This window comes from Podarcis bocagei (genome assembly GCF_964188305.1).
Source record: "Podarcis bocagei genome assembly, chromosome: 11".
Lineage (NCBI taxonomy): Eukaryota > Metazoa > Chordata > Lepidosauria > Squamata > Lacertidae > Podarcis > Podarcis bocagei.
This window is the reverse complement of record NC_138136.1, coordinates 20,688,386-20,713,799: the sequence shown is the minus strand read 5'-3', so window position 1 is coordinate 20,713,799 and position 25,414 is coordinate 20,688,386. Positions and strand designations below refer to the sequence as shown.

Below are 25,414 nucleotides of genomic sequence, written 5' to 3'. Positions count from 1 at the left end.
AGTCACTTTTAAATATTGCAAAAAGGTATGTATTTGCATAAGCAAAGCTCGTTTCTTGTGTTGTGCTAATATAGAAATATTATAATGTGGTAGGGTTGCAGAACAGCTTAGGTGAAGTAAGTGCAAAAAACTTGCCAAGAAGGATTTTTAAATGCACCTTGTGAAAGTTTAAGGGGCTACGTACAAATCTGGTGTTTGTGTCTGTCTTTGTGCACAGCATCTTGGTTGACATGATGATTTGACTATGCTTCAGAGGATGAATATCTGTTTAGGTAGTCACTCATCTTTGAGAGTTAAACTAGAGGGATAGCTGTGGTAGCGTTTTGCAGTGACAACAATCTTAAGAGTTTTGTGGCACCTTAGACAAACAAATTTATTGAAAGTTGGTGTCATAATAAATTAGTCAGTTCATAAGGTGCCACAAAACTCTGATAATGAATTAGAAATGGAAAAAAATGTGGCTGTGCAAAATATACTAGTCTAAAGTTTTAATGTAGTGATTTACTGGAATTGGATCAGTTTGTGTGTAATAAATAATTTAGTTTAAATGCTACTCTTGTCCCAAAGCAAAATCTGAGATGCTATTTGGATTTCCCCCCTGAAGTTTCAGCATTTCTGTATTACCCATTCAGAATAATAACTTTATTTCCTCTTGCACTAGAGGGAGATATTTCTGTCTGTTGATATTTTGTCTATTTCTGAAACAATGTGCGGTATGGAACAGTACCAAGGGCGTGTTTGCGTGTGTGTGTGTTCATTATATATCCCTCCTAAAATGTTGCACCAAAATTGTTACTTAGAGAAAATACACTGGATACGGATGGAACAGTGCTTATGTTATCCAACTGTATTTAGAAATATAGATTGTTTTACTACCCTAGTCTCTTTTCCTCCCCAGAGTGAAGATACACAGCAACAAATTATCAGAGAAACATTTCATTTAGTCTCAAAACGTGATGAAAATGTCTGTAATTTCCTAGAAGGCGGCTTGTAAGTATCCTGAATTGCATTCACAGTTGTTAAAATGAAATATGAAGGTGGTGAAAAGTGTCCCACTTTGAAGACTTGGCACATCAACATTATTTTGATCTTGTACAAGTCCAACATCAAAACCCATGACATTTCCTGTAAAATGTTTAGGCTTGGAAGACAATGTGCATATTCTGCTGTGATGCTTATTTATTTGATGGTGGCCAGAATTGTCACTGGTGTCATAGGGTTGTATGGAGTGTTAGATGATGGGTAATTCCTCTGGTGGGGTACATGTGCTCCTTATGGGACAGTTTCTCCACCTTTGGTCCCCATCCTGCACTCAGCTCTCACCTGTGATTCCTAGAAGCTGTCAGCATGCAACAGCAGCCACACTCTGGGAGATGGCTTTGATTGGCTGGCTAAACCCAGATCTTCTAGGATTCAAGGTCCCTTCCTATGTTAGCAAGCACATGTTGTTGCATTAGGACCACCACTCTCAGCTTAATACACTGAGATATGAATGGTCCTTTTGTTTGCCTGTCTCTTTGCATATACCCAAAGTAATTCAGTTAAGTCTCTACTTAGCTGTAGCTTTATGTTTTGCCTGAACTGGCAAGCCATGGCTACCAGCTTTAGAAGAAGGCATATATACATTTTTATCTGGCGTTGTCGTTCATTTGGTACCAGCGTAGTACCAGCGTAGGTTGATGTTTGTACATTATCTGTTATATTGTATGTTACAATGTTTGTACATTTTATATGATAGAGTCTTTATTATGAGGAGTCACTGCCTACTGATTTAAATGGTTTTGACTTTAATGTGTGTTTTATTTATTTGACAACATGTGTGTACTGTTTGATTGTAATAAAACCATCAGAGTGGTTTACCAAAATACCCAATACAATTATCAGTAAAAGAAATCAAGAACAAATATTCAAAACATACACAAAATAATTAAACTCAACAGCAAGCTAAAACCAGATTAAAACACATGACATGGATGCATGTCTGGGTAGGCGTGCCTAAAGTAAAATGCTTGTAGCAGGTGTTGAAAAGACTACAGGGAAAATGCTTGCCCCACGTCAACAGGCAGAGAGTTCCAAAGTGTGGGTGCTGCCACACTAAAATACAGATTTCTTAAAAGTGCAGAAGGAGTGTTTTGTGGCATTTGTAACAGTGCTAGTTGTCCAGATTGAAGTGGATGAGTAGCCATATATGGAGTAAGGCAGTCTTGCAGGTATCACAGAATTGGAAGGGATCTCAAGGGCCATCTAGTCCAACCCCCTGCAATGCAGAACACACACAGTCTCGACACAGTTCCCTATCAAATTTGGGACCATACTGGACCCTGGTTAAGCTTTGCAATGTGCTAGCAGTTTTATTGCTGCACCACTAGGGGGAGAGGTCCCCAATTTTACCTGCTATTTTAAAAAATGTTGTAGCTGCTAACAAATGCAACTTGGAATGTTGCAGTTAATTGTTAATGTTGATCTTGTTTTGTTTTAGATTAATAGGTGGATCTGACAACAAATTGATATACCGACATTATGCCACATTGTACTTTGTCTTCTGTGTTGATTCTTCAGAAAGTGAACTTGGCATTTTAGATTTAATACAAGTAAGTAATTTATAGAGGATTTTGTATGTTTTTGTCCTGTTGTTTTTCTTTATTTTATCTACTAATAAAGAAATAAATCTACAATGTCCATCATTAGATGTAAGGTAATGAGATAAGTGTTTATTCCGCTAAAATTATTTTGGGTGAACTATTGTCTAAACTGACATGTGTATTTGCTTGCCTGTAAGGCTTGACATGCTTCTATATAATAATACTGACAATATTTCACAATACTAAGTATTAATACTTGTATGGGGAGGAAATTATTAACAGTGGCCACACTATTGTATGTTTTGCTTCCAGTATTGGTGCTAGGAAGCTGATTAGGAGCTAAGTTTCTTACTTTGAACAGAAGCTCACTTGGATTGGATTGGCTCTGGAGAACCACTCTTAGAACAAAATATTGCCTGCGTGTAACAACAGCTTGGAAAATAAAATATATTTCCCCTGGAAATGAGGCACTAGGTTTTCATGATATGCAAAAATAATCATTTCTGAAAGTGTTTCTCTTGCTATTCATTTTGTGTACATATGTAATCTGTGGTAATCAAGTGGCGTACGTTTTTGTAACTTCTCAAACCTATTCCTAAGGCAACTGTGTGCATGCTTGGGAGTAAGACCTACTGAGCTTAGTGGAATGTACTTCTGAATAAACATATATAGAATTGTGCTGCATGCTTATTCTTTAGAAATGTGTTAGATATATAAGAAGTCAGCAGTTCAGGATGTGACTGTTTAACAGGGCTATGTGGGTTTTGATAAATACAATCTGAGTCAGGACCATTCTGGTGATGTGGCTACAGTGGTAGGACATGGAAAACAATTAAATGCTATATTGCTCACTGTTTGCAAGCCTGTTTTCAGCCTGCAGAGCTGTTATCAGGCTAAAATGCCACTTTTAATGCTTAATTTTAATTACCATATTTTTTGCTCTATAAGACTCACTTTTCCCCTCCTAAAAAGTAAGGGGAAATGTGTGTGCGTCTTATGGAGCGAATGCAGGCTGCACAGCTATCCCAGAAGCCAGAACAGCAAGAGGGATTGCTGCTTTCACTGCGTAGCGATCCCTCTTGCTGTTCTGGCTTCTGAGATTCAGGATATTTTTTTTCTTGTTTTCCTCCTCCAAAAACTAGGTGCGTCTTGTGGTCTGGTGTGTCTTATAGAGCGAAAAATACGGTAGTTAAAGGAAGGGCTCATTCCATTTTGTTCCACAAGAGGGTGTCCTACCACAGCAAAACGAAAGGCTAGCTGTAGTGTGGCACTCATTGTCCAAGTTTGAAATGACTGGAAATTTTGGTTGTAATACATATCCAGGGAGGCTTGCCTGGCGCCTTCATTACATATCTTTAGGTACCAAGCAAAAACATTCCCAGGTCTTGGACTTACTAAACAATCTATGGTCTTTTAAACTGTGTGTTTGGGGCAGGATGTTAGGGATTTTTTTTGTCATTATGGTATGTATTTTTGTGTTCTTACATTGTAAATCACCCTGTGATCTTTGGATGAAGGTCAGTATAGAAATTTAATTAATAAGAATAGCTATAACATAAAAAAGTAGTCATAAACAATAAATAAAACATTTACAAATACAAAACCAAACTGAATAATCTTCACATAAATCACAACGAAATCTAAAATAAAGATACAAAAAGAGCAGCAGCAACCCTGCCCAACAACCCTTCCCCCCAAAAAACCCCCAGTCTGCTCATGTTATGATGCTATGTAACCTTGTACAGACATGTTTTTATTAATTTTAATATTTTGTTAGCAAAGAGAATCTATTCAGTAATCTTGAGTTCAGAAATTTGTTCACTTTATAAAAAATTTTATGGGCGTCTCTCAGGAAAAATCTGTATACAGCTGTACTGGGTAACCTATTGTGCTTACTTAGAAAGGAAAGTCTAGGACTTTTCATATATGAGATGCTTTCTAGGTTAATCCTCAGGATCATGCCATATATCCCATCATGCTTCAAAATGCTTATATTTGGTGAGGCTGAAAGCTGGGGGTAAACTAGGAAAGGAAGCAAGGGCAGTGTTGTTGATGGGTGAAACTAAAACCTTAACCCATTACTTCCAGGTCTACAGTGTAGCTCCTAAAAATGGTTCATGCAACCTGTCAGTGCAGATGGTTTAACTGATAGGAATACAGTGGTGCCTCGCAAGATGAAATTATTTCGTTCTGCGAGTTTTTTCGTCTAGCGAATTTTTCGTCTTGCGAAGCACGGTGTCGGAAAAGTTTTGGAAAAGCTTCAAAAATCGCCAAAAACCTCAAAAAAGGCTACCACACCTCCTCGAAGTCAAGTCGCAACTGTATTAAGGGTGTTAAGAAAAAGGAAACAAACTTGCAAAAAACTCTAGGGGATCATATGATCATTTCTATTTATCTAGATTGTTTTAATTGAAAGCTATGTAATCAGTGCTATTTTTCTAGAAACAGAGGTGCCAGAACTCACCGTAAATACCTCCCTTGTTCTCTTATAATAGCAATGTCACTCACCTGAGAGGTGCTGGAACTGAGTTCTGGCGAGTTCTGGCTGAAAGAAAGCCCTGGTTGTAATATACCTTGAAGCTTGGTAACCCCAATTTCCTCTTTTTGGTGCATATATAATGCATTCCCCCCCCCCCTCACCACTTTCCCCTTGTACTGAAGGTTTGTATTTTTTACTATTAAAACATTCTGGCAGAATCTTAAATGGCAATATTTGAAAGCAGGAAGAAAATCATTTTGATAGGTGCTACCCTGGTCCACTAGGAGACATTTAGTGATTTCAGGGGGAAATATTTTCTACCTAAAATTGTTCCCTTATGTTTGGGAGTCCAGTTGAGGCAAATGTCTAGCTTTAATGAACTCTGTTGCTCTTTCTCAGAACATTTTTATATGTTTTGGTTGCATATAGTTAGTATAAATGCTGCTTTTAGTAATAGCCTTATGTAGTCATGAATTAAATAAAGTAAGTTTCTGTCTCCTTTTAAATGGATTAATCTGCGTGCATTACTGCGTGTTTGTGGCAGAACATCATAGCTCCTAAATAGAAGCAGTATGAGGGTGCTGCTTGTATACTGCAAATGGCTCTAGTTTTAGCAGATAATAAAGCAACTGTCTAGAAATTTTAATGCGATGTTCAGGCAAGGCCTGTCTCTTTGGGCAGATGAGACTAAATGTTAAATCGGTTAGTCCACGCTCAAATCTGTTTTGTTGTTGTTGTCAGGTTAAGCATTTCAGCATGTCTATATAAACTGTGCCACAAAAATTTGATAGTAAAGCTTTCAGACCATAGTAACAGACACAGTGTGAAGTATTTAAAGTAATAAAGTGTGAATTTTGTTTGAAGCGTGCTACGTTTGACTAAGGAACAGGAATGTCAAGCTGTCACATTAGTGAAGTTTGATCTTCAATAATGTACTTGGGATCTGCCAAGAGAATCCGCTGTGTTAACCCTACATGTTATACAGATACATTAAACTTCCATAATTCTTGATGGTCTTCTGTGTTCTGATTGCCACATTTACAGTTTGTCCATAATGGAATGATGGAGTTGCTATAAAACTTTGACCCCTTGCAAATTTTCTCCCCACAGGTATTCGTAGAAACGCTAGACAAGTGCTTTGAGAATGTCTGTGAACTGGATTTAATTTTCCATGTGGATAAGGTAGTGTGGTGAGCTGCTGTAACATGAATTCAAAGTATTCTGTTGACCAGAAAATCACATTCTTGTATCTGTCAGAACATTTCCTTGTTCAAATGCCATTTTATATTAGCTAGTCCCTTTTTAACTGAATAAATATACCCTGAGAAATGAATAGTAAAATTCACATGCATTTTCGAAAACATAATTGCAGTATTGCTTTTGTCAAGTCAAACCTTCAGACCTCCATTTTACTGATCTGCTATCCTACACATGGTTTCCTTGCCTTGAATACTGCAGACTTACCTTCTGAGACTTAACAATGCATACAATTGTGCTATAAAGAAAAAACTGGTGGTATACAGAAAACCCCTTGATTCCCTTGGCACATAGTCTTAATTCAGAATTGTAAGTTGCTTTTGACGTTTTCCTATCTGGTAGCTGCAGAAAAGCATGACTCAGGCTAGTGTATTGTCCATGGGAAGATAATTTTCCATGCAGAGAAGAACATATTGCTTAGGCAGTAAAAACAAAAAACAATTATAAGAAAATTGTGTGGGTTGAAAACTTAAAAGTACTTGCCCCACTCCCCCCCCCCCAAGTTGTACAGCAGCTTGATGCTTGTTGAGAGAATGAGGCAGTGGAGGGAATAAGCTGCTTAATTCTTCCATTAGGGAAAGAAACAACAGGCCAGAAGTTTCTGTAAAGAACATAAAATTGTTTTTAATGATTGTCAAGATTTCTTCCACATGAGCATGACTTCTATCTGCACTGCCAAGTTTATAATAACTTGCAGCGGAAAGGCAGCTGGTTAAAGATACTAGAAAACAACTTTTCTGAGTGCCTGAACTGAACTTGCTCCCTTGTATAGGGAATTTTTCCCCACCCTCCGGCTTCACTGTTTGACACCTCTTATAGTTCCTCTGAGGCTATTGTTACTTCTTCCAAGAAATTAGATGTGGACTAGAACAGTAAATGTCTGTTTATGAAGACTAGCAAGCTCCCCCCACCTTTTTCCTATGGGAAGTATTCCTCCTTACTAACGATTGCTAATTTGTCTCTACATCTGGGTTTGAAGGAGGATGAAAAAATTTGGCCTTCCAATTTTTAAGAACATTTTTTTAAACACTCTTCCACCCTGAAGCCGAAATGTTTTCAGTGATGTGATTTCTGAGCAATCTAATATTTCTTTGCTTCCTAGGCTAAGTCTTATTCCCCCATGGCTTATGCCTTCCCTCTTTTGTTGATTTCTGCAGATCTGTTCCTTGCCAAGGTATTTTGAAATAGGCAGAAAAACAGCTATTGGGATAAATCATGTAAACTAAGTGCACTTACCCTGATTTGCGCAACTTCAGCGCACAGAGCCCTCACTGGAAATCATTGTCCTGGAATGTTCTGTGTAACTTATATACAGGCAGCTCCCCATTTATGCGGGGATTGAGTCCCGTCCTGCCCCCTTGCGGTGTCGAAAATGGTGTGCGTATCAAGTGTCACACACGGGCCGCTTGTGTGCAAATGGGGAGTTGCCTATGCTGCATTTGAAATGCCAGAGTAGTTGCATATGTTGCACAGTAATGCTTGAAGCAGATACAATACCTGAAATATTGGTAACTGCAAAAAATTATTCAGCTGCATGCAATGTATGTTAGCCTGCAGCCAAAGCACCTGAAGGTTCTTGATTTTAATGATTTAATTTCAAATATTTTTGTACTATACAAGTGTGAGACCCCATGTCTCATTTTACCGGAAAATTTTCAATGTGGCAGCTCCCTGAACTGGAGGATAGTATTTTATTTTTTTAAAAAATAGTTCTACTTTACACTGTGTTATGAGTTAAAAACATGTGCTGACAGTGTTCTGCAAATGTGAAAGCTTTTATAGATGAGGAAGAAATATCCAGTATGGAAAGCTGGTAAACATAGGATATATAAGCATCAATATGTAATCTTTATGCAACACTTGCGAACAATATTTATTTGAAGGGCCTCATAAAGGAGGTGTGCAGTTTTGTGTTGGATGATCTGGCAATCACACATTTTCTACGGGTCTTTAAGTCCATAATATTTCAGCTGCATCTTATGAGCAACCAGTGTTACAGCTCTAACTTAAATGTTTGCTATGTTACTAATTTTACAAAGAAGAAAGGAATTTAAGAGCCTAACCCCCTGCAATACAGGAATCTCAACTAGATAATGCATGACAGATGGCCATCCAACCTCTGCTTAAAAACCACCAAGGAAGGCGAGTCCACCACCTCTTTTAGGAGTCTGTTCCACTGTCAAACAGCTCTTACTGCCAGAAAGTTCTTCCTGATGTTGAGTCAGAATCTCCTTTCTTGTAACTTTAATCCATTGGTTCAAGTCCTACCCTCCAGAGCAGGAGAAAACAAGCTTGCTCCACCCTCCATGTGACAGTCCTTTAGATGTTTGAAGATGGCTATCATATCTCCTCTTAGTCTCTTCTCTTTACTACGTGAAACATACACGGTTACCTCAACTGTTCCTCATAAAGTTTGGTTTCCACACCCTTTATCGTTTTAGTTCCCTTCTCTGTACAGTGGTGCCCCGCAAGACGAATGCCTCACAAGACGGAAAACCCGCTAGACGAAAGGGTTTTTCGTTTTGGAGGTGCTTCGCAAAACGAATTTCCTATGGGCTTGCTTCGCAAGACGAAAATGTCTTGCGAGTTCCTGCGGGGTTTTTTTCCTCCCCCCCCTCTTTTCCCCAAGCTGCTAAGCCGCTTATCAGCTGATCCTAAGCCACTAAGCCACTTATCAGCTGATCCGCTAAGCCGCTTAACAGCTGATCCGCTAAGCCGCTTAACAGCTGATCCGCTAAGCCGCTTAACAGCTGATCCGCTAAGCCGCTAAACCGCTTATCAGCTGATCCGCTAAGCCCGCTAAGCCGCTAATGGGCTTGCTTCGCAAGACGAAAAAACCGCAAGACGAAGAGACTCGCGGAACGGATTCTTTTCGTCTTGCGAGGCACCACTGTACATATTCCAGCTTGTCAATATCCTTCTATTTGTGAAGCTGGTTCTCCTTGCCTTAGTGCATTTGTCCCTGTTGAAATTTGTTTTGTTAGGTTGGGCTCAGTTCTCAAATCTTATCAAAGTCATCCTGAAACCCAGTTCTGTCATCAGTGGCAATGCCTACCCCTCCCAGTTTGGTGTCACCTGCAAATTTGATTAGCATCACCTCAGTTTCTTTGTCCTAATTGTTTATAAAGACATTGAACAACAACGGCCCAGGATAGAACCCCATGGTAATCCATGTGCTACTTTTTTCCAGGATGACGAGGAACCATTAGTGAGCACTTTTTGGGTTCGGTCAGACAGTCTGCTACAAATCTGCCTAATAGTTTCCTCGTCCAGTCCACATTTCACCAGCCTCTCCACAATAATATTTGATTAATTTGCTTGCCTTTGTTTCTTTTGTCATTTATTTATTTTTTAGGTCCATAATATTTTGGCTGAAATGGTGATGGGCGGAATGGTTTTGGAGACCAATATGAATGAAATTGTCACCCAAATTGATGCTCAAAATAAATTGGAAAAGTCTGAGGTAAGAATGGAAAGAATTGAATCCAATTGGAGCATGGTCACACAACCTGCATGATTTGAAACTGCCGTGTATTGTTTAGTATTGCCTTATACCTAGCTACATGTACTGTTTACAAAGAAGCATTTAGTATGTAGCATGTTGAAGCCTTTGTTGATTGCTGAAATAGCTGAACATCCCCTTTTCCTTCTACTGAACTCCCATCTGCCATTGGCATCTGTGTATCGAAACATTTCTGAGCTTCCTTCAGTCAAGGCTTAATTTTGTGTTGATTTCTTAGAACACCTTATTGAAGGGTGTGTGCATGTTAAACAGAAATGAAACCTGTTAATAAAATGAGATGCTAGAGATTGCTAACCTGCATCCCTCCAGATGCAGCTGAGCTGCAGCTTCCATGATCTCTGACCATGAGCTGGTGCCAGTTCATCTGGAGGGTCACTGTGGCCAAAGTGGCCAAAGAAGCTAGAGCAAGAAACAGATTAGCATGGCTAATCCCAGATTCTGAAGTGCTATCTAGTTCCACACTATAGAACTTGGTGAATCTGACATCTAGCGCCACTTCATCCGAGGAACGATTTCTGTTCCTTCCCAACAATGTAAGCCAGTATGTCTGGAGTTACACAACCAGAGTGTTAAACCAACGGGCACCTAGAAATTGATATGGTATCTTGCCTTTCCCACAAATAATGATCTGGGAATATATAGTCAAGCTAAATGACTGCATTTCAGTCTTTTTTAATTATTATTTTTTAAAATCAGTCCTGGAGAGCATCGCTTTAATGCTTTCCCCATGCTGTTCCTCCCCACTCCCCCACTACTGGAGGAGGAAAGTTGCTAGGAGGGCAAATCCCTTCCTTTCCAGGGCAAATAGCTTCAGTCATGCATTTAATGTCTCATCTAGTTCCAATTCTTAGTCTTTTGTATATAAACAGGTGTGGCACACATTATCCTTCCTTGTGTTACCTACAAATGAAACTCATTTTGCAACTAGTTTGCTCATAAAATTGAGAGGTGACTTTCCTAGCAGTTTGTATTGACCCTTCACATAGCTTTTGCAATTTGGTTGGACATTCTCCATCCCTTTGCCTATCTTACTTACAGAGAGCATTGGCTGAGAAGCACAGAAATTTGGTAGGTCATGAAACAATGCATGGCACTATGCTAGTGCAAGAATATCAGCAAAGATCTAAACTAGAATCTGACTTTAAATTATGCAGAACTGAGTTTCTACAGATGGTTCAAGAGAACTTGCCTAAATAAGTTGTTTATCCTTTTTTGAAGCACAGTTTAAAACAAAAGCCGAGGTTTAAATTATTGATCTGTAACTTGGACTGTCAAATAATTAATTCTCTCGAAGCAGGCCACTTAAGTGAAGTGGACAAGTTTAACCTCAATTTCCATTGTTTCATCTACTCAGCTTCTATTTTCTGTATAAAACTTGACAGGTGAATAATGGAAAAGTAATTAGATCATAGTGGCTTTATCTTCACTTAGAACCACTTCTTGTTACAACACCAATTAAAAGAGTGGATTAAAAAAGGCAACGTAATCTCTGGAGAGACTAATTGGTCCTTTTTAAGCTACCTGGTATATTATTTTGAAGATCTGCCTGTTAACATATCAACTCCTACTTCAAGGAATCCAAAATATTTGCTTTGATCCAAAGTGCCCCTTCTGCTTGTGTGCAGGGTGTGTGTGTGTGTGTGTGTGTGTGTGTGTGTGTGTGTGTCTGATTCCTCTCAGCACCAGCACCCCATGTCCTCTGACCCTTGGGTGCATTTTCAGGAAGCATGAGTTGCCGTGGGGATAGGCGGAAGGGAAAGCCCTGGCGTGTGCTCAGAGCACTGCATGTGGCTCTTTGGATCCAAGTCATTAGTTCACCTATTTGTTTATCTCAATTGGTGTACAAAGCTCATTTTACAAAAGTGAACAGAATTGGTTCCGGAAGCTGTAGATTTAATCTTCCTAGCACAGAACTTGGAAGACAATCCAAAGCAGTGTCAAGTTTGTTCAGCTTTTAAACAGTTTAGCCTCCACTGCATTGCCCATTTCCCCCGGATGGTTTTGTTACAAGTGAATAAGGCTGTTCAAGAGTAAATGGGTGCATTATTGCCTTGGAAATCAATGATTTTTAAAAACATGATAATGTTTGTCAGCTGAATTTGTAGGGCAGGATGCGGAACAACAGCACCTTCTGCTTCTCTCTTTGCAAGCTATAAACAATTTTAGCTGTTAGTTTCTGATACCTGTTCACAGAAGCAGAAGTCGTGCCATTCACTCCAAGAGTTAGTAAGACTTCATTGAAGCCTTTGGTAAGAGAGTTTAGGATAAGGATTTGTCAGGCACTATCAGTGACATGGAAGGTGTCCTATATAAAAACTGGGATACTTGTGTACTTGCAGTGTTCAGCTGGGTGTAAATTTGGTCGTTTAAGTCACTCCTCATTTTTTCCAAACCACCTGATCTTTTCTAGTTCTTTCCATTCTTCTCTTTACAGACCTTTATCTTTCAGTCTCCCAGACAGGACAGGTAGATCCAGGTATTGCCAATTTTCAGAAAAAAAAATGTGCTTCTATAAAATAAAGGGAAAGCAAAATGATGTCAAAGGCAATAACTAAATTAGGCCAGACTCAAAAATTATGTGTTGATAAACCCATATTAGTCTTTGTAGCCTACTTTTTGTGCTAGTTTCCCTCATCTTTTATTGCCTGTAGTGTATTTACTAGATTGTCATTGACTTCATATATTTTTATTTTTACTTTCCCCTTTCATTAGTGTTCAACTTTAGAATTTATAATTTTTTCTTAATGTAGCTTTATTATTTGTATGCTCACATTACAAAGCAATCTGATTGTGCTAGTGCAAATGTAATGCTTCTAATTGCTTACGCAATCAGAAGCAGAAATCAGGGTTGTGTGTTTCCTCTTCTCTGCTCCCAGTTGTTCCTTCTGGAGCATGGGTTTTACCATCTGGATTAACCATAACATAACTCTTAGGTCAGCTGTTAAGTAAGGCTGTTTAGGCTTTCTGCTGAATGAGAATCTGAAACTAAGGTTCCGGGCTGATTTAAAATTCTGGATAAAGAGGAACCCTGGCTATCCTCAGTTATACAGTAATTAACATCACTGGTGATGTAACACTTAAACATGGAGAATGCCACAAGGACTTCATACTCTGGAAAGGAGACAGAGTAGCAGCACATCATCTCATAAACCACTTCCAATTGCTTTAAAAAAGTTTGCAAGGACTATTGATCCCCAATTACACATGCAGTAATACAAATTGAATATTTTAAGTTTTGCAGAATAAACTCTATTGGTGTGGAAGCATGGATAATCCCAAGGGTAGGGTTTGAATTTAGTGGAGCTTCTGCTCACACTTGCAGATAGCAACTTGGATTTCTGCCATCATGTGGCATTGAGAACTATCCTAGAGGGTTGTCTGACCCTTGAGAATGACATTTAGGGGGCTGCAGCAGGAAGGAGGTGGGTAAGCCACAGTCCATGGTCAGAATGTTCTTCTTAAGTAAGTGTGATGCTCCAGGGAAGGAATTTTCCATTTCTAACTTGTGAGGAAATAGTGCTAGAGATGAAATGCTACCAGATGAAGCTTTCAAGATTAGCTGCTTGTGTATTTTCAAGCTAATGCCAAAAAAGAATCTTAGAAGTGTGTGTTTTTAAAAGGTAGCTGAGATTCAGGAAACAGAAATCAACCCCACGCTGTATTGTGGATGGATGCATGAATTAAATAAATAGCCCCACTGCCAGTTGAACTGAGCTGTAATGGTACATATTGCAAACATAGTGCAACTAATTTGTACTATTTTAATTTACATAGAGATATTCTATGATTCCTGCATTGCAGGGGGTTGGACTAGATGACCCTTGAGGTCCCTTCCAACTCTGCAATTCTATGAGTCTTATGATTTTGAGAACTAAAAATTTAAAAGAAATTTCAAGCAGTCAAAACTTGTGGAAATTAAAAACCAGTCAGAGTAATAATGTACAAATGATGAGAATCTTCTTTTTAGAACTCAGTGAATTGAAATAACTTCCACAAAAAGGGAAAACTGCACACAATAAGCTTCAGGAGGGAGATATTTCTGGGTAGACTTTATAAGAGAAGGAAAAAAGCTGCAATCATAGTTCTGTATACGCTAAATGTCAGGCGGACCCTTGACCCTGTTGGTTACAAGTAAAATCCTATTATAATATCTTACTTGTACCATTATTATATTTGAAAGGAAACTTCAGATATTTGTTCTAATTGTTTTAGAAGATGAAAATTCTCTATAGAACTGGTTCTTAGCTAATTTTAAAATGTTATAAGTAGCTAAATGTGTCTTCATTCAGTTAAACTGTGGGTGGGAACAATGGCTTAAAGTGGCTATATTGGACAGGATTCAACCTAAAAGTGACCAAAATCATGGAAGAATTTTGTATATTGTAAAGCATAATTTAGATAATAAGTAATCCAGCCAGTTCAGTTTGATTTAATTCCCCCAAACCACACAAAAATTCTACAATTAAGAAAAGCGGTTTTAATTAGTGTGTGTTTTCTTTTTATGTAGTATTGCTCTATTTTACTTTCTGCTTGTATATGTTCTGTTTTTTATTTTTGGGTCTGGCAATTTTTAAAGGAGATGACAAACAAACAAAATTTTTAAAAAACCATGCCCATCCATTACTATCGCTGTGATCCAAGTGCTTGAAATTTCCAAGAGTATGTCTAAGTCTTCTATCTGTTTGGCATTTTGATATACTTGCAGACTTCATTTTGTTTTTTCTCTAATTCTGTTCATTTATTTAACCTCATGAGAAGAGAACATGACCATTCTTTTATATTCTGTAGTGCATCCTTCCATCCTATTCATAACCCTGCTGCTTTGAATCATACTTGTTCTGGGAAGAAGGGTTAATGCAGAACACCAGCAGCTGTGATATCCAAGTTTCAAACATGTGGGAGGAGTCACTTCCAAGAAAGGTGCATATAAAAGGACTCCCCTTTTATAATGAGCACAAGCTCTTGGGACGCTAACCTGTCCATATGTCTTCCAAGGAAGTCTTGGAAGGTAGCTGATAGAATCTTCCTATTCTGGGGATAATACAGATTTAAAGTGATCATTGTTACACACTTTTGATGTTAATTAAACGCATGTAATGTGCTACAAAAGATGAAAAAAATGCACAACTTCCATATTACTAAATAGTGTCCTGAAAGTTCTATATTTTCTGCTGAAAGGGAAATGGCTTTCCTAGTTGTGTGAACTGGGTGAGTGTACTTAATTGTGTCACCTCAGCCTTTTTACCGTGCTCAGTTTATAGCCACAAGCCAGTATTTTAACTTCTGTGTCTATCCAGTGGCTTTTGACGAAGAACTGAAATGCCAAACTGCTGTGTGCTCATTTAATTTGAGATTATAAAGCAGCTGGGGGAATGTGTTGCCTGGTTAGTTGCAATTTGAGCTGTCTGTAAGTTCATACTGTACTTCTGAAACTCTGTGGAAACGCTTAAACATAAATGTGTAGACGGGATATACAGTCTGTCCTTAGCAGTAAAAGGAGCACACAGATGAAGGGCGCGGAATCCTTCCTTTGTGCCTCATCTGCCTTCATTGCTCTAGCCACTCCCTTTCCAGCTCTGATACCAGGAGCAAGACGGGAATGGGTTTAGGAGGTAAGATGAATAAACAGGTCTCTCCCTAAGGTCCCTTTCCTTTGACAGACGCCATCCCATCTGTCTTATGTGAACAGGATGGGCTCACAAAAAGAAATGCATGTTTGCCACAATCTTCTGTAATTCGTTCCCAATATTTGATGTGTAAAGCACCCAAGTATTTATAAACATTATTCCAAAACTGTTCACATTGTCTCAGAAGTACTGTGTGACCTGTATCCCATGCTTAAAGTGATGTATGTTAAATCCAGCATTCTAGTTTAAATTGGCAGATGTCAATTCACCAAATTAAATATAAGGTCGTGGTCCTCTTCTCTTATAGTGGTGTATGGGTAAATATGTTGTCTTGTCTGTTCTGGCATCTGCCCAGCATTTATGGATGGGAATAACCCAAAATGTACATATTTCCCCCCCTATGGTCTGTTTATGGAAATCATATAAAACAAAGTTGGTGTCTTTAATAGATGGTAGCCAGTCGTGGTATGCATGAATACTGACATTCCCAAATGACTTTATTATTTTGGGTGTAGAAGAGTGTTTTTATGAGGTTAATAACAACAGTTTCAGGTTGGTTAAAAGAGAGTTTTTTCTTTTTCTGTTCAAAGTAAAGTAGGGTGAAGGGATACCGGAATGTTTGACAGGAATAAAAAAAGGAATAAAAAGCTGCCATGTTAACCAACATAAAGCTAGAAATGTGTGTTTTCTTTTGTATGCTGCTTTGAAGTGGGGTGCCAAGGTCATTCACATTAAATCAGTCCAACTAACTGGCTGGATATGAAGGAGTTCCCAGGGTAAGGGATGAGTTCAGTGTTTGTAATGGACATTGGCAGGCCTGGCAGAGCACAAAAATGGTGCCACCTTGCAAATGATATCATGCCATCAAGTGCTGCACCGAAACATCCAGTGAGCATCTCTGCTCATTCTAGCTCTAATGTATAACCCAAATTTACAAAAGCTGCTTAAGAAGTTATGTTCACAGTCAAAGCCATTTCCTAGGCATCTGATCTTGGAACTTAATCAGCTGTTCCACCTGGCCTTTGAATGCCTATAATTTTTAACCCATTCCTCTCACTAATAAATAGGTTTTTTTTAAAAAAAAACAACAACACTCATTGAGCTCTGCCTACTCCTGACTTTCAGCTGATAGGCACTTTGTCCCCAAGACTTTGGGAGGCAAAATTGCTCTGTTTGAAGTTTCCTGCATCTTCAGTCTTAGACATCTTCGGGAAGACATCTGAAGGCAGCCCTGTTTAGGGAAGCATTTAATGTTTGATGTTCTATTGTGCTTTTAATTCTGTTGGGAGCCGCCCAGAGTGACTGGGGAAACCCAGCCACATGGGCAGGGTATAAATAATAATAATAATAATAATTATTATTATTATTATTATTATTATTACTACTTAAGGCCATATCTGCATACTTTTGATTCCATGAAATCCCAAGGCTGAGAACATGTGAGTGGATGCATGTTACAGCAGTTATCTAATTTAGACAATTTAGAGGTGGAAAATCATGAGTTTGCCAGGGCTTAATCAGCCATTAGATGAGGCTATCACAAGATTTAGGACTTGTGAGCAAATAAACATTGCCAGAGAGGCTGTTCACACTACATTTCTTCTGCTTTTGATATAAATAATAAACAAATAAATAAATAAATTTGTATTCTGCTCTTCATTTGAAGATCCCAATGTGGTTCACAGCAGAAAAATACAAAATGAGAATACAAAATACATAACAAACAAAAAACAAACAAACCTGGAAGAATTTTGAGGGATTATCAGAAGTTATGCATATTTTCATGTGATTATATTCAGATTCCAGGGTTCTGGCCAGTTCACAAGGGTATGTCCTGGTTTTCCAATATGGTACCTGCTTCAGCTAACCTGTCTTAAACATTCCGATTCAATAGGTGAACATGTGTAATAAATCTAGCCTTTCTAACCTCCCCCCAATTCAGTTGAAAGGAACTTTGAAAAATTGCAGGAGCTTTTATGTGAAGTTATCTTCTGCTCTAAGGCTGTGCATGCATACTTGGGAGTAAGTGATATTTAACTTGGTAGAGTTTAACTTAGCAGTAAATACCTATGGTGTATTATATTTCTTTTTTTGCTAATTTGGTGCCCTAATTGTATTTTCAACAATTAATTCAGCATTTATTACTATTCTGCCTTTTTTGCATCTTTGTAATAAAACCACATATAAATCCTGATTCAAGCTTCCTAATTTTGGAAGCTAAGCCCTTTCTCTTAAAAGTGTGTGTTGGGAAGGAGAAGACCAGAAGTGTCAGTTGTTAAAAAAAGCACTGACTGGATTTTGTTGGGTGACAGTCAGTTAAAGGTTAACTAGATTAGGAATGCTGTCTTCCTCTGTATCCATCCCTGTTGAAATTTGGGCAGTGCAATGTGACTTTCATGCATTTTTGCAAGGGATACTAGTAATGACTAAACATTTTTGCCAAATTGAGTATTTAGTGGAGTGGGGTATAAGTTGGATTTGGAGGAAGAATTTAATGGCAGAAGATGAAACAGGTGGATTTTTTTCCCCTTTGCTGCCATTCTGATCCCAAGCATACTCAGAAATAAGACTCATAGAACTCAGTGGGGCTTGTGTTCAAGCATGCTTGGTTGGCATATGTCATGTAGGTTGTAACACATTTCAGATATATTTCCTTGTGAAAAGATTGCTGGGGTTTGAAATAGTTTTTGTTCCATTGTATAAATACTTAAAGGGCATTTAGAAATATTGAGGATTAAGAGGATAATGGTTCTGGTGATCATTTAACAAGCTTTTTGAAAGTAGTGAACTTCTGATATGGACAAATGCTTGTAATAGACAAAACACAGCAGCCCTGTATTTTAGGTAGGTCTGGTGACACTGTGGGTTAAACCACTGTGCCTAGGACTTGGTGATCAGAAGGTCAGCGGTTCAAATCCCCGCAACGGGGTGAGCTTCCGTTGCTCGGTCCCTGCTCCTGCCCACCTAGCAGTTCGAAAGCACGTCAAAGTGCAAGTAGATAAATAGGTACCGCTCCAGCAGGAAGGTAAACGGCATTTCCGTGCGCTGCTCTGGTTTGCCAGAAGCGGCTTATTCATGCTGGCCACATGGCCCGGAAGCTGGACGCCGGCTCCCTTGGCCAATAAAGCGAGATGAGCATCGCAACCCCAGAGTCGGCCACGACTGGACCTAATGGTCAGGGGTCCCTTTACCTTTAAGGAAGGCCAGGGGAAGCCTGAACCCTTAAACAAAATGCTTATAGCACAGCTAGGGACACTGTAATGCTGCTGAGACCCCAGTTACTCACCATCTTAGTATCCCAGAAGCAATTATACATTTAAATTAACATAGGCAAAGTTTCTTTCATGGCCCCCATGGCACCTAGCAAAAGCCCTTGACTAAGGGTGCTTGTGCAGTAAGTAGCTTCTCCATGTCTAAAGGAAGAATGCAGTAGACTAGTATATGAAGCAAAATATTAAGCCAACCTTCCAGGCAAGAAGTATACTGGCTTGCCTGTACTTTGTCACAGAACAGCTTGGTGTGAGCCCGGAAGGTTTTCTGCCAGAGGAATTGTTTTCTACCCTGGATTAACTTCAAGGGAGTGTGGAACCTTAAAATTAAGAACGTAGTTAGGCAAATTTATGTGACTATTAATGTTCATTTGTGAATCAAAGTATGTAAGAGCTAAGCCTAGCCTTGTAAAGCAGGACTGCAAGCCATAAACATCTTGGTTAATTAAATTCATTCATCTGTGCTGGCAAACATTTTGTACATTTCTCTTAAAGAACAATGCACCACAATAGTGATTTGAATATTTAACAGTTTTCTTTGAAGTAACTGGCAGTCCTCCATAACCCTGGCTTGCTCTTGAATTTACTAGTTTGAAATACCAAGATGCAGTTGGGGGAGCTATGCAGATATATTAGCAAAGCTTCCAAAATCTGCATCCCTTAAACAGGGTGGGTAAAGTGTATATAATACGTTTCTAGAAATGGAGAGGATTTCTTGCATATTTTGCAAGAAGGCAGGCTACAGGTAGTAGTAACCTCTGAATCATACAGACAACTTTTGCACACATTGGAGCGGCAACCTTTATGTTGTCAATCTATCCTGAACATAGTTGCTTAGTTTTAATCCTTACTGTATTTGTTTAAAGATCGGTTGTAACTACTTGTCTTCTGTGTGGATAATAATTCTGAACACAGGGATTTTTCCTTCATAGATAAATTATGTTAAACTCAGATGTCTTGGCTCAGAAGCATTTTTCTCTAAACCTTACAAATGGAAAGTGAAGACCCAATAAGTCAGGGATGGGAGGGACTAGTCATGTTTATATTTAGCATCTGAGTTGCCAAAATCAATTATTTAGTGTAAGCCTATGTTCTTTTGAAGGATCAACAGCCATGTAGCAGGGAGGCTCTTGTTTTGTAAGTGTTTTGGATTTCATTCTTGGAACGTCCCCATAGCCTTTGAAGTGAGGTGGAATGGAAAAAAGATATAGAGGTCATTCATTATTCAGTCCTACTAAATGAATGATTAGATATAAAATCAGTGTAAAGATTCTTCATATTTTTTGCATATGATTTTAGTTTTCAGCATTTGATTAAACGCTAAAGCCATAAGAGAAATAAACATATTAGAGGTATAACAAATCAATAAAAAATGGGTGATTATCAAGACTGGTCACCAACTGAAGGTGTCAGAACACTGGTGCAGGTTGCGTGCTGCAATGCCTGGAAACAGTAAAAATCAAAGACAGCATGAGCTTTAACTTTTATTAACCTCAATCTGGTTGTTTTACAGACTCTACATTAATTTTTCCATCAAGTTGCCATTGCACGTGTTAACCATGTTTTGGAGTTTGTGTGAACTGCTTTTTTTCTCGTTAAATACTTCAGAGTAGTCCATTTCATTCCAATCCAAAATACCATCTGGTTTTTCTAATCTCGAGTCTTGGTGTCTGTATATAATTATTTATGGTAATAAAGTCATCCTTGTGGTATGCGACTGAGTGTAATGTGCGCCATCTTAGTGATATCTTTTTCTTCTGTATACAGGCTGGTTTAGCAGGAGCCCCAGCCCGGGCTGTGTCAGCTGTAAAGAATATGAATCTTCCAGAGATCCCAAGAAATATAAATATTGGTGACATCAGTATAAAAGTGCCAAACCTTCCCTCTTTTAAATAAATTGTGCACTCCAGGTAAAAATGAAGAAGAAATAGAAGTTGATCGCAAATGTTTACCAAACCACTGTTTTGCTGTTTAAATAAAAGGTCATGTTACCCTGTAGAAATCCTTTATAAAATTATGTGAAGTTGATTGTGCTTTGCTTAGTGAATTTAAAGAGAGTGGGTGGTTTGTGATTTCCAAATAAAATTCCTGTGCCCATCTAAAGCAAGCATATAATGTTCTGGAAAAATAATTCAAACTGTTTATTTACTTTGTATGACATGTTTTTTTTGTATAGACTAAGCTCTGTAATTAGTACAGCAGTCCTGTATACATTCCTTCAAGTTATTTAAGATCCTGATTTAAATGTTGCATGAAAGCAATTCAGCTGTCTCTTCTCTTGCTTTTTAAATAAAGTCATAACTATGTGGACTGCAATCATTTGTTTGTTACCTTTGTGGATAGCAATAAATGACTGTTCCATACTGTATTAACCTTAAAGTCTAGTGTATATGTCACTTGAGATGAACTCTGACCACCGATATGCTAGTTTTCAGTCAGAAATCCTGACTTCAATTGAGTGTAGAAGTTCTGTTGCAGAATCTGGGTTCCTACAGTAATAACAGCACATAATATCAAACTGCATTAAAATTGGATCATAAACCATTTGCAATTGTGAAGTGTAGGGAGGAATTCAGTGTAGTGCTAAATTAAAGTTCCTTAGTAGTATACTAGTTGCAGTAGCAAAATGTCTTACACGAGAGGAGGCACAGGAAGCCAGCATGGTTCTTGTGGCTGGCTGCGTAACAGATTGCTGTAGCCCCGATACTTCCTGTTGCACAAGCTTTCACTAGCACAGCTGCTGCACTGTACAATCATTCAAACTGTACAATCATTATTCTTGCCTTTACACTAGTGCAACATCCCTTACACTGGCAGCCAGAGAACTTTTAAGTAACAGAGAACAGTAAAGGAAAACACCCTGGAGCTTGACATTTAATAGGACTCTGGAACCTCCTTTTCATAATTTTTTACTTAAAATGAAATAACTATAGACGCATTAAGGGTTGGGATTTTTAAAAAAAACTAAATAGCTTTTGTATCTGGTTAGCCAAACTGAAAAGTGACAAACATACTTATTTGGAAAGAAGCTTAAGATTCTTAAAATTCAGAGTTCTCTGAGCCTGTTTCAAATAAAGCTTCTTGGCTGGATTTTTATTGCATGCAAGGACCTAATGAAAGCTCTTGCCTTTTTCTTTCCGCACCCATGTAAGCAAACATATTCTCTCTAGCACCATAAGCTCACTTAGATAATTGGTATTGAGCAATAGGTTGCATGAGAGATTTTGAGGATTTGAGTACACAAGGCATTGTTTTCAGATAGATTTTCCACAACAAATAATGGAACAATTTAATGAAGGAGCACATGTATTTTGGGGTATGCAGCTGAAATATTGCAGGCATATCAGAATAACAATCTGCATTGGGAGCAAGGTGATTAGTTTTGAAGTATGAAAATTATTGTTGAGCACACGTCTGAATAGAACTGGAAGGAAAACAGTTACACTTGTATATCTGGAAACTAATTGGGTCTGGAAACAAGCCTTTCCATGCGATGGAAGGCTTTATAATATGTTTGTAAAGCTGGTGGTTGTTTTTTAATTCATGGATGAAAGGGACCTAATTTCAAGTGAACATGTTCCAAAAGACACTGTCTTCTAATTTTCAGTTATTTTAAAACTTTCTGTAGGGAAAAAAAAATGGTTCTCAGTTGTCCCAGTTTTCTCAGATGACATAACTCATCAATAACATTGTTTGAGCTCTCTGGTGTAAGGGAATACACAGGCAACTTTGTTCTCTGGGGTATCCTATGTGGATCCTCCAGATATTGCCAGATACTACTCCCATATTTCTGACAATGGACCATAATGGCTAGGGCTATGGGAGTTAAGTCTACAAACACATTGAAGGCACAATGTTGACTAGAAAGGTCACTATGGAAGGGTTAGGGGGAGGTAAACTTGGAGAATTCTTGAACGTGTGTATTTTGGGGTGAAAAATAAAAGTACCCTTCCTATTGCTAGGCTGCATGTGGGTAATACTTAAAATGGCTAAGCACTTAGGAAGGCAGTGAGCTTGGGTTTTGGGAACCTGGGACAGATAAGGCTGACCCAAAGCTGGGTACTGAAGACAACCAGTGCCAACTTCAGAGATCCAGGAGGATATCAAAGTTTATTATGAGGCCCAGAAGAGTTAGTGAGGGAACATATCTGCTCTCTGTTCACTTCTGCCTTGTCCAAAGAGGTTCTACCACCAAGCCCAAAAAACACTGACAGACAGAAATAAAACTGTTGTAAAAGCTTTAAGCATATGTCGGCTGCTGTCCTCAGTTTCATAAATGTAGTCCTGGGGTCTAAATGTAGATAAAGACCAGTTAAAGTTTATTGATGAGCTGATTCTGAAAGAATAGGAACCCTGCAAATATGGTTTTTGGTTTAAATGCAGGAACCTGGCTTTGTAGCTGGCACAACGTATCTTTTTTTAAAAAAAAACAGAATAGTTTTAAGTCTTGTTCATACTTAATGTTAATTAAAAATACTCTGAAGGCATGGGGTGCTTTCTGACTTCATTACACTAGCATTCTCTAATTCAGCAAAGATGTTGGTCTTCATTCTTTTGCAAAACAATAAAAGCAGGGCGTACAGGGGCAAGCCACAGGAATTGGGGGAGAGGAGCTATCAAGGCTTGAATGAAAGAAGTGACTGATCAGAAGGTCAGCGGTTCGAATCCCTGCGACCAGGTGAGCTCCCGTTGTTGGGTCCCAGCTCCTGCCCACCTAGCAGTTCGAAAGCACATCGAAGTGCAAGTAGATGAATAGGTACTGCTCCAGTGGGAAGGTAAACAGCATTTCTGTGCGCTGCTCTGGTTTGCAAGAAGCGGCTTAGTCATGCTGGCCACATGACCTGGAAACTGTGGACAAACGGCGGCTCCCTCGGCCTATAGAGCGAGATAAGCACCGCAACCCCAGAGTCATCCACGACTGGACTTAACTGTCAGGGGTACCTTTACCTTTACTATTACACAGTTTTCACCCCCCCCCACTTCAGTCCTTCCTTTTCTCTACAGCAGTAGAGAGAGCTGCCCATAGAAAGCAGAAAAATCCAGGATATCCCTGCAGCTGTGATTGAGCTATAGGAAGGTGAATGAGATAGGATTGTACTCTCCCAGACCCTTTCTTGCAAAGGTCATCTATCATGGCAACCAAGGCGGTTTCTGTTCCAAAACTGGGCCTGAAACCAGATAAACTTGATGTTCTATGGAGCAGTTTGCGTACATCCCCTACAAATGTGTTCCGACATCTCATATTGGGTGGCTTCTCTATTCTGTTTTCTAGGCTGTTGCCGGAACATTTCACTGACCACTTCTTATTCAGTGTACTAATTGCTTCCTGCCTTGTCCCTAACCATTTCTGTTAAGATTTTCATAAACTCTATAATCACTAAGTGGGTGGCCATAATCTCAAGCCTAGCTAGAAAAACAGATACACAATATCGTCAATCTTTGTTTGGTTTCCTTTTACTATATACACCATGGTTAAGATTGCTCTTCTTGTTTTCAAAGCTCCTTAAGGGCTTCTTTCACATCTTTGCTTCCCCATCTCTTGGGGGAAAAAGGAATGCAGAATTACTTAATCATTCCTCAAGCTAAATTCAGATTTATGCTGTCCATGGGGTTTTCTGTTCCCTTCCCCAATAACTGCATTGAGATTATTAAAAATTCAAATTATTTGCAAGCTAAGAAGATGGGCTAAGTTGAACTATTGAACTAGAGCCAACTATAGGAACTGGGATGTAGGGGATTCTTGGAGGCTATGTGAACCTTAAAATTAATTGATATTCTAGCTTATCCATGATATGAAAATTCTATATAATTCTAACATGGCATACATTTAAATGTTTCAGCATGTCTTTTTAAAAAACAGCTTTACTCTCTTAATGTACAGAGAGGTGATGACATATAATCCAATGAAGATGCAAAATGTACCTGTGGAAGCCAACTTTATGCTGTGCCTGTATAAATAGGATTTCCTCTGAGTTGCTGCTCCACTCCAGACCTGTTTTTCATGCCAGGGCTAAGCTCCAGTGTGTCTGGAAAAAATAGAGAAAATCTCTAGCGTCGGGTCCTGGCTTCTTGGGATGCACTAAAACATTTGCACAATGTGCACAAAGAAACTTGTAACAATTGGCTTTATTCTGTGTTTTTTTTTAATAGGGTTAGAAAAGGTTAAAAAATAATTGAATAATTGTAGGGGTCAGATGGGATTACCATGAGGAATTATAAAATATACATCAAGCCATCGTGTCCACGATGAAGACATTGTGTTGACTGGGTTTGATATATTGACAATAATTTCTGATTAAATCCCATAAGATTCTACATTCATGCCCTTTTGATGCCCTTTTGACTCTACTGCCCATTTCTCTCTCCTCACGTCACGTACACAGCAGTTGCTTCGCCAGGCAGGTTTCCTGGGCCATAAAGATAGTAGGCAAGTTCTTTGATGTCGTTTTCTTATATATAATCTTAGGATGTTAATCTTAGGGCCAGGAAACAGATCTCACATGAAGGTGATACTGATTTGCTATCCTCCTGGCTATCCTCCTTACCATATGTATTGCTTGTTTATGACCTCCGGGGTTGCTGTATTCGCTCCTTTGTAGTATTCATTCATTTACCCCAAAAGTATGCATGGATAACTAGTGTTTATAGCTTAACTTGTCCCCACGTGGGTTTGTGGA

At 38.7% G+C, this 25,414-nt stretch overlaps 1 protein-coding gene and 2 long non-coding RNA genes across 4 annotated transcripts in view; 1 reads left to right on the top strand and 2 right to left on the bottom strand.

Annotated features, from left to right (window-relative positions):
* The window catches only part of AP3S1 (adaptor related protein complex 3 subunit sigma 1), a 24,679-nt gene extending 3,626 nt beyond the window's left edge, over window positions 1-21,053 (top strand). Inside the window, exons 2-7 of one of the 2 annotated variants that reach the window (XM_081213932.1) lie at window positions 899-990; window positions 2,480-2,591; window positions 6,172-6,243; window positions 9,674-9,781; window positions 12,276-12,317; window positions 20,505-20,739. In XM_081213932.1, coding sequence (XP_081070058.1) covers window positions 899-990; window positions 2,480-2,591; window positions 6,172-6,243; window positions 9,674-9,781; window positions 12,276-12,311 — 420 coding nt within the window. In that variant the 3' untranslated portion in view covers window positions 12,312-12,317; window positions 20,505-20,739. Of the gene's footprint in view, window positions 1-898; window positions 991-2,479; window positions 2,592-6,171; window positions 6,244-9,673; window positions 9,782-12,275; window positions 12,318-20,504 lie in introns of both variants that reach the window. The other variant, XM_081213931.1, reaches the window with a different exon arrangement.
* LOC308597858 lies at window positions 8,080-9,667 on the bottom strand. Its single transcript, XR_014013217.1, has 2 exons — window positions 9,207-9,667; window positions 8,080-8,766 (listed from the first exon to the last, which is right to left on the bottom strand). It is a non-coding gene; the product is annotated as an uncharacterized lncRNA (long non-coding RNA).
* LOC308597838 overlaps window positions 16,551-25,414 on the bottom strand; it is a 21,912-nt gene continuing 13,048 nt past the window's right edge. The window contains exons 3-4 of the long non-coding RNA XR_014013182.1: window positions 24,660-24,763; window positions 16,551-20,180 (exon numbers count right to left, since the gene is read on the bottom strand). This is a non-coding gene — a long non-coding RNA (uncharacterized lncRNA). The remainder of the gene's footprint in view (window positions 20,181-24,659; window positions 24,764-25,414) is intronic.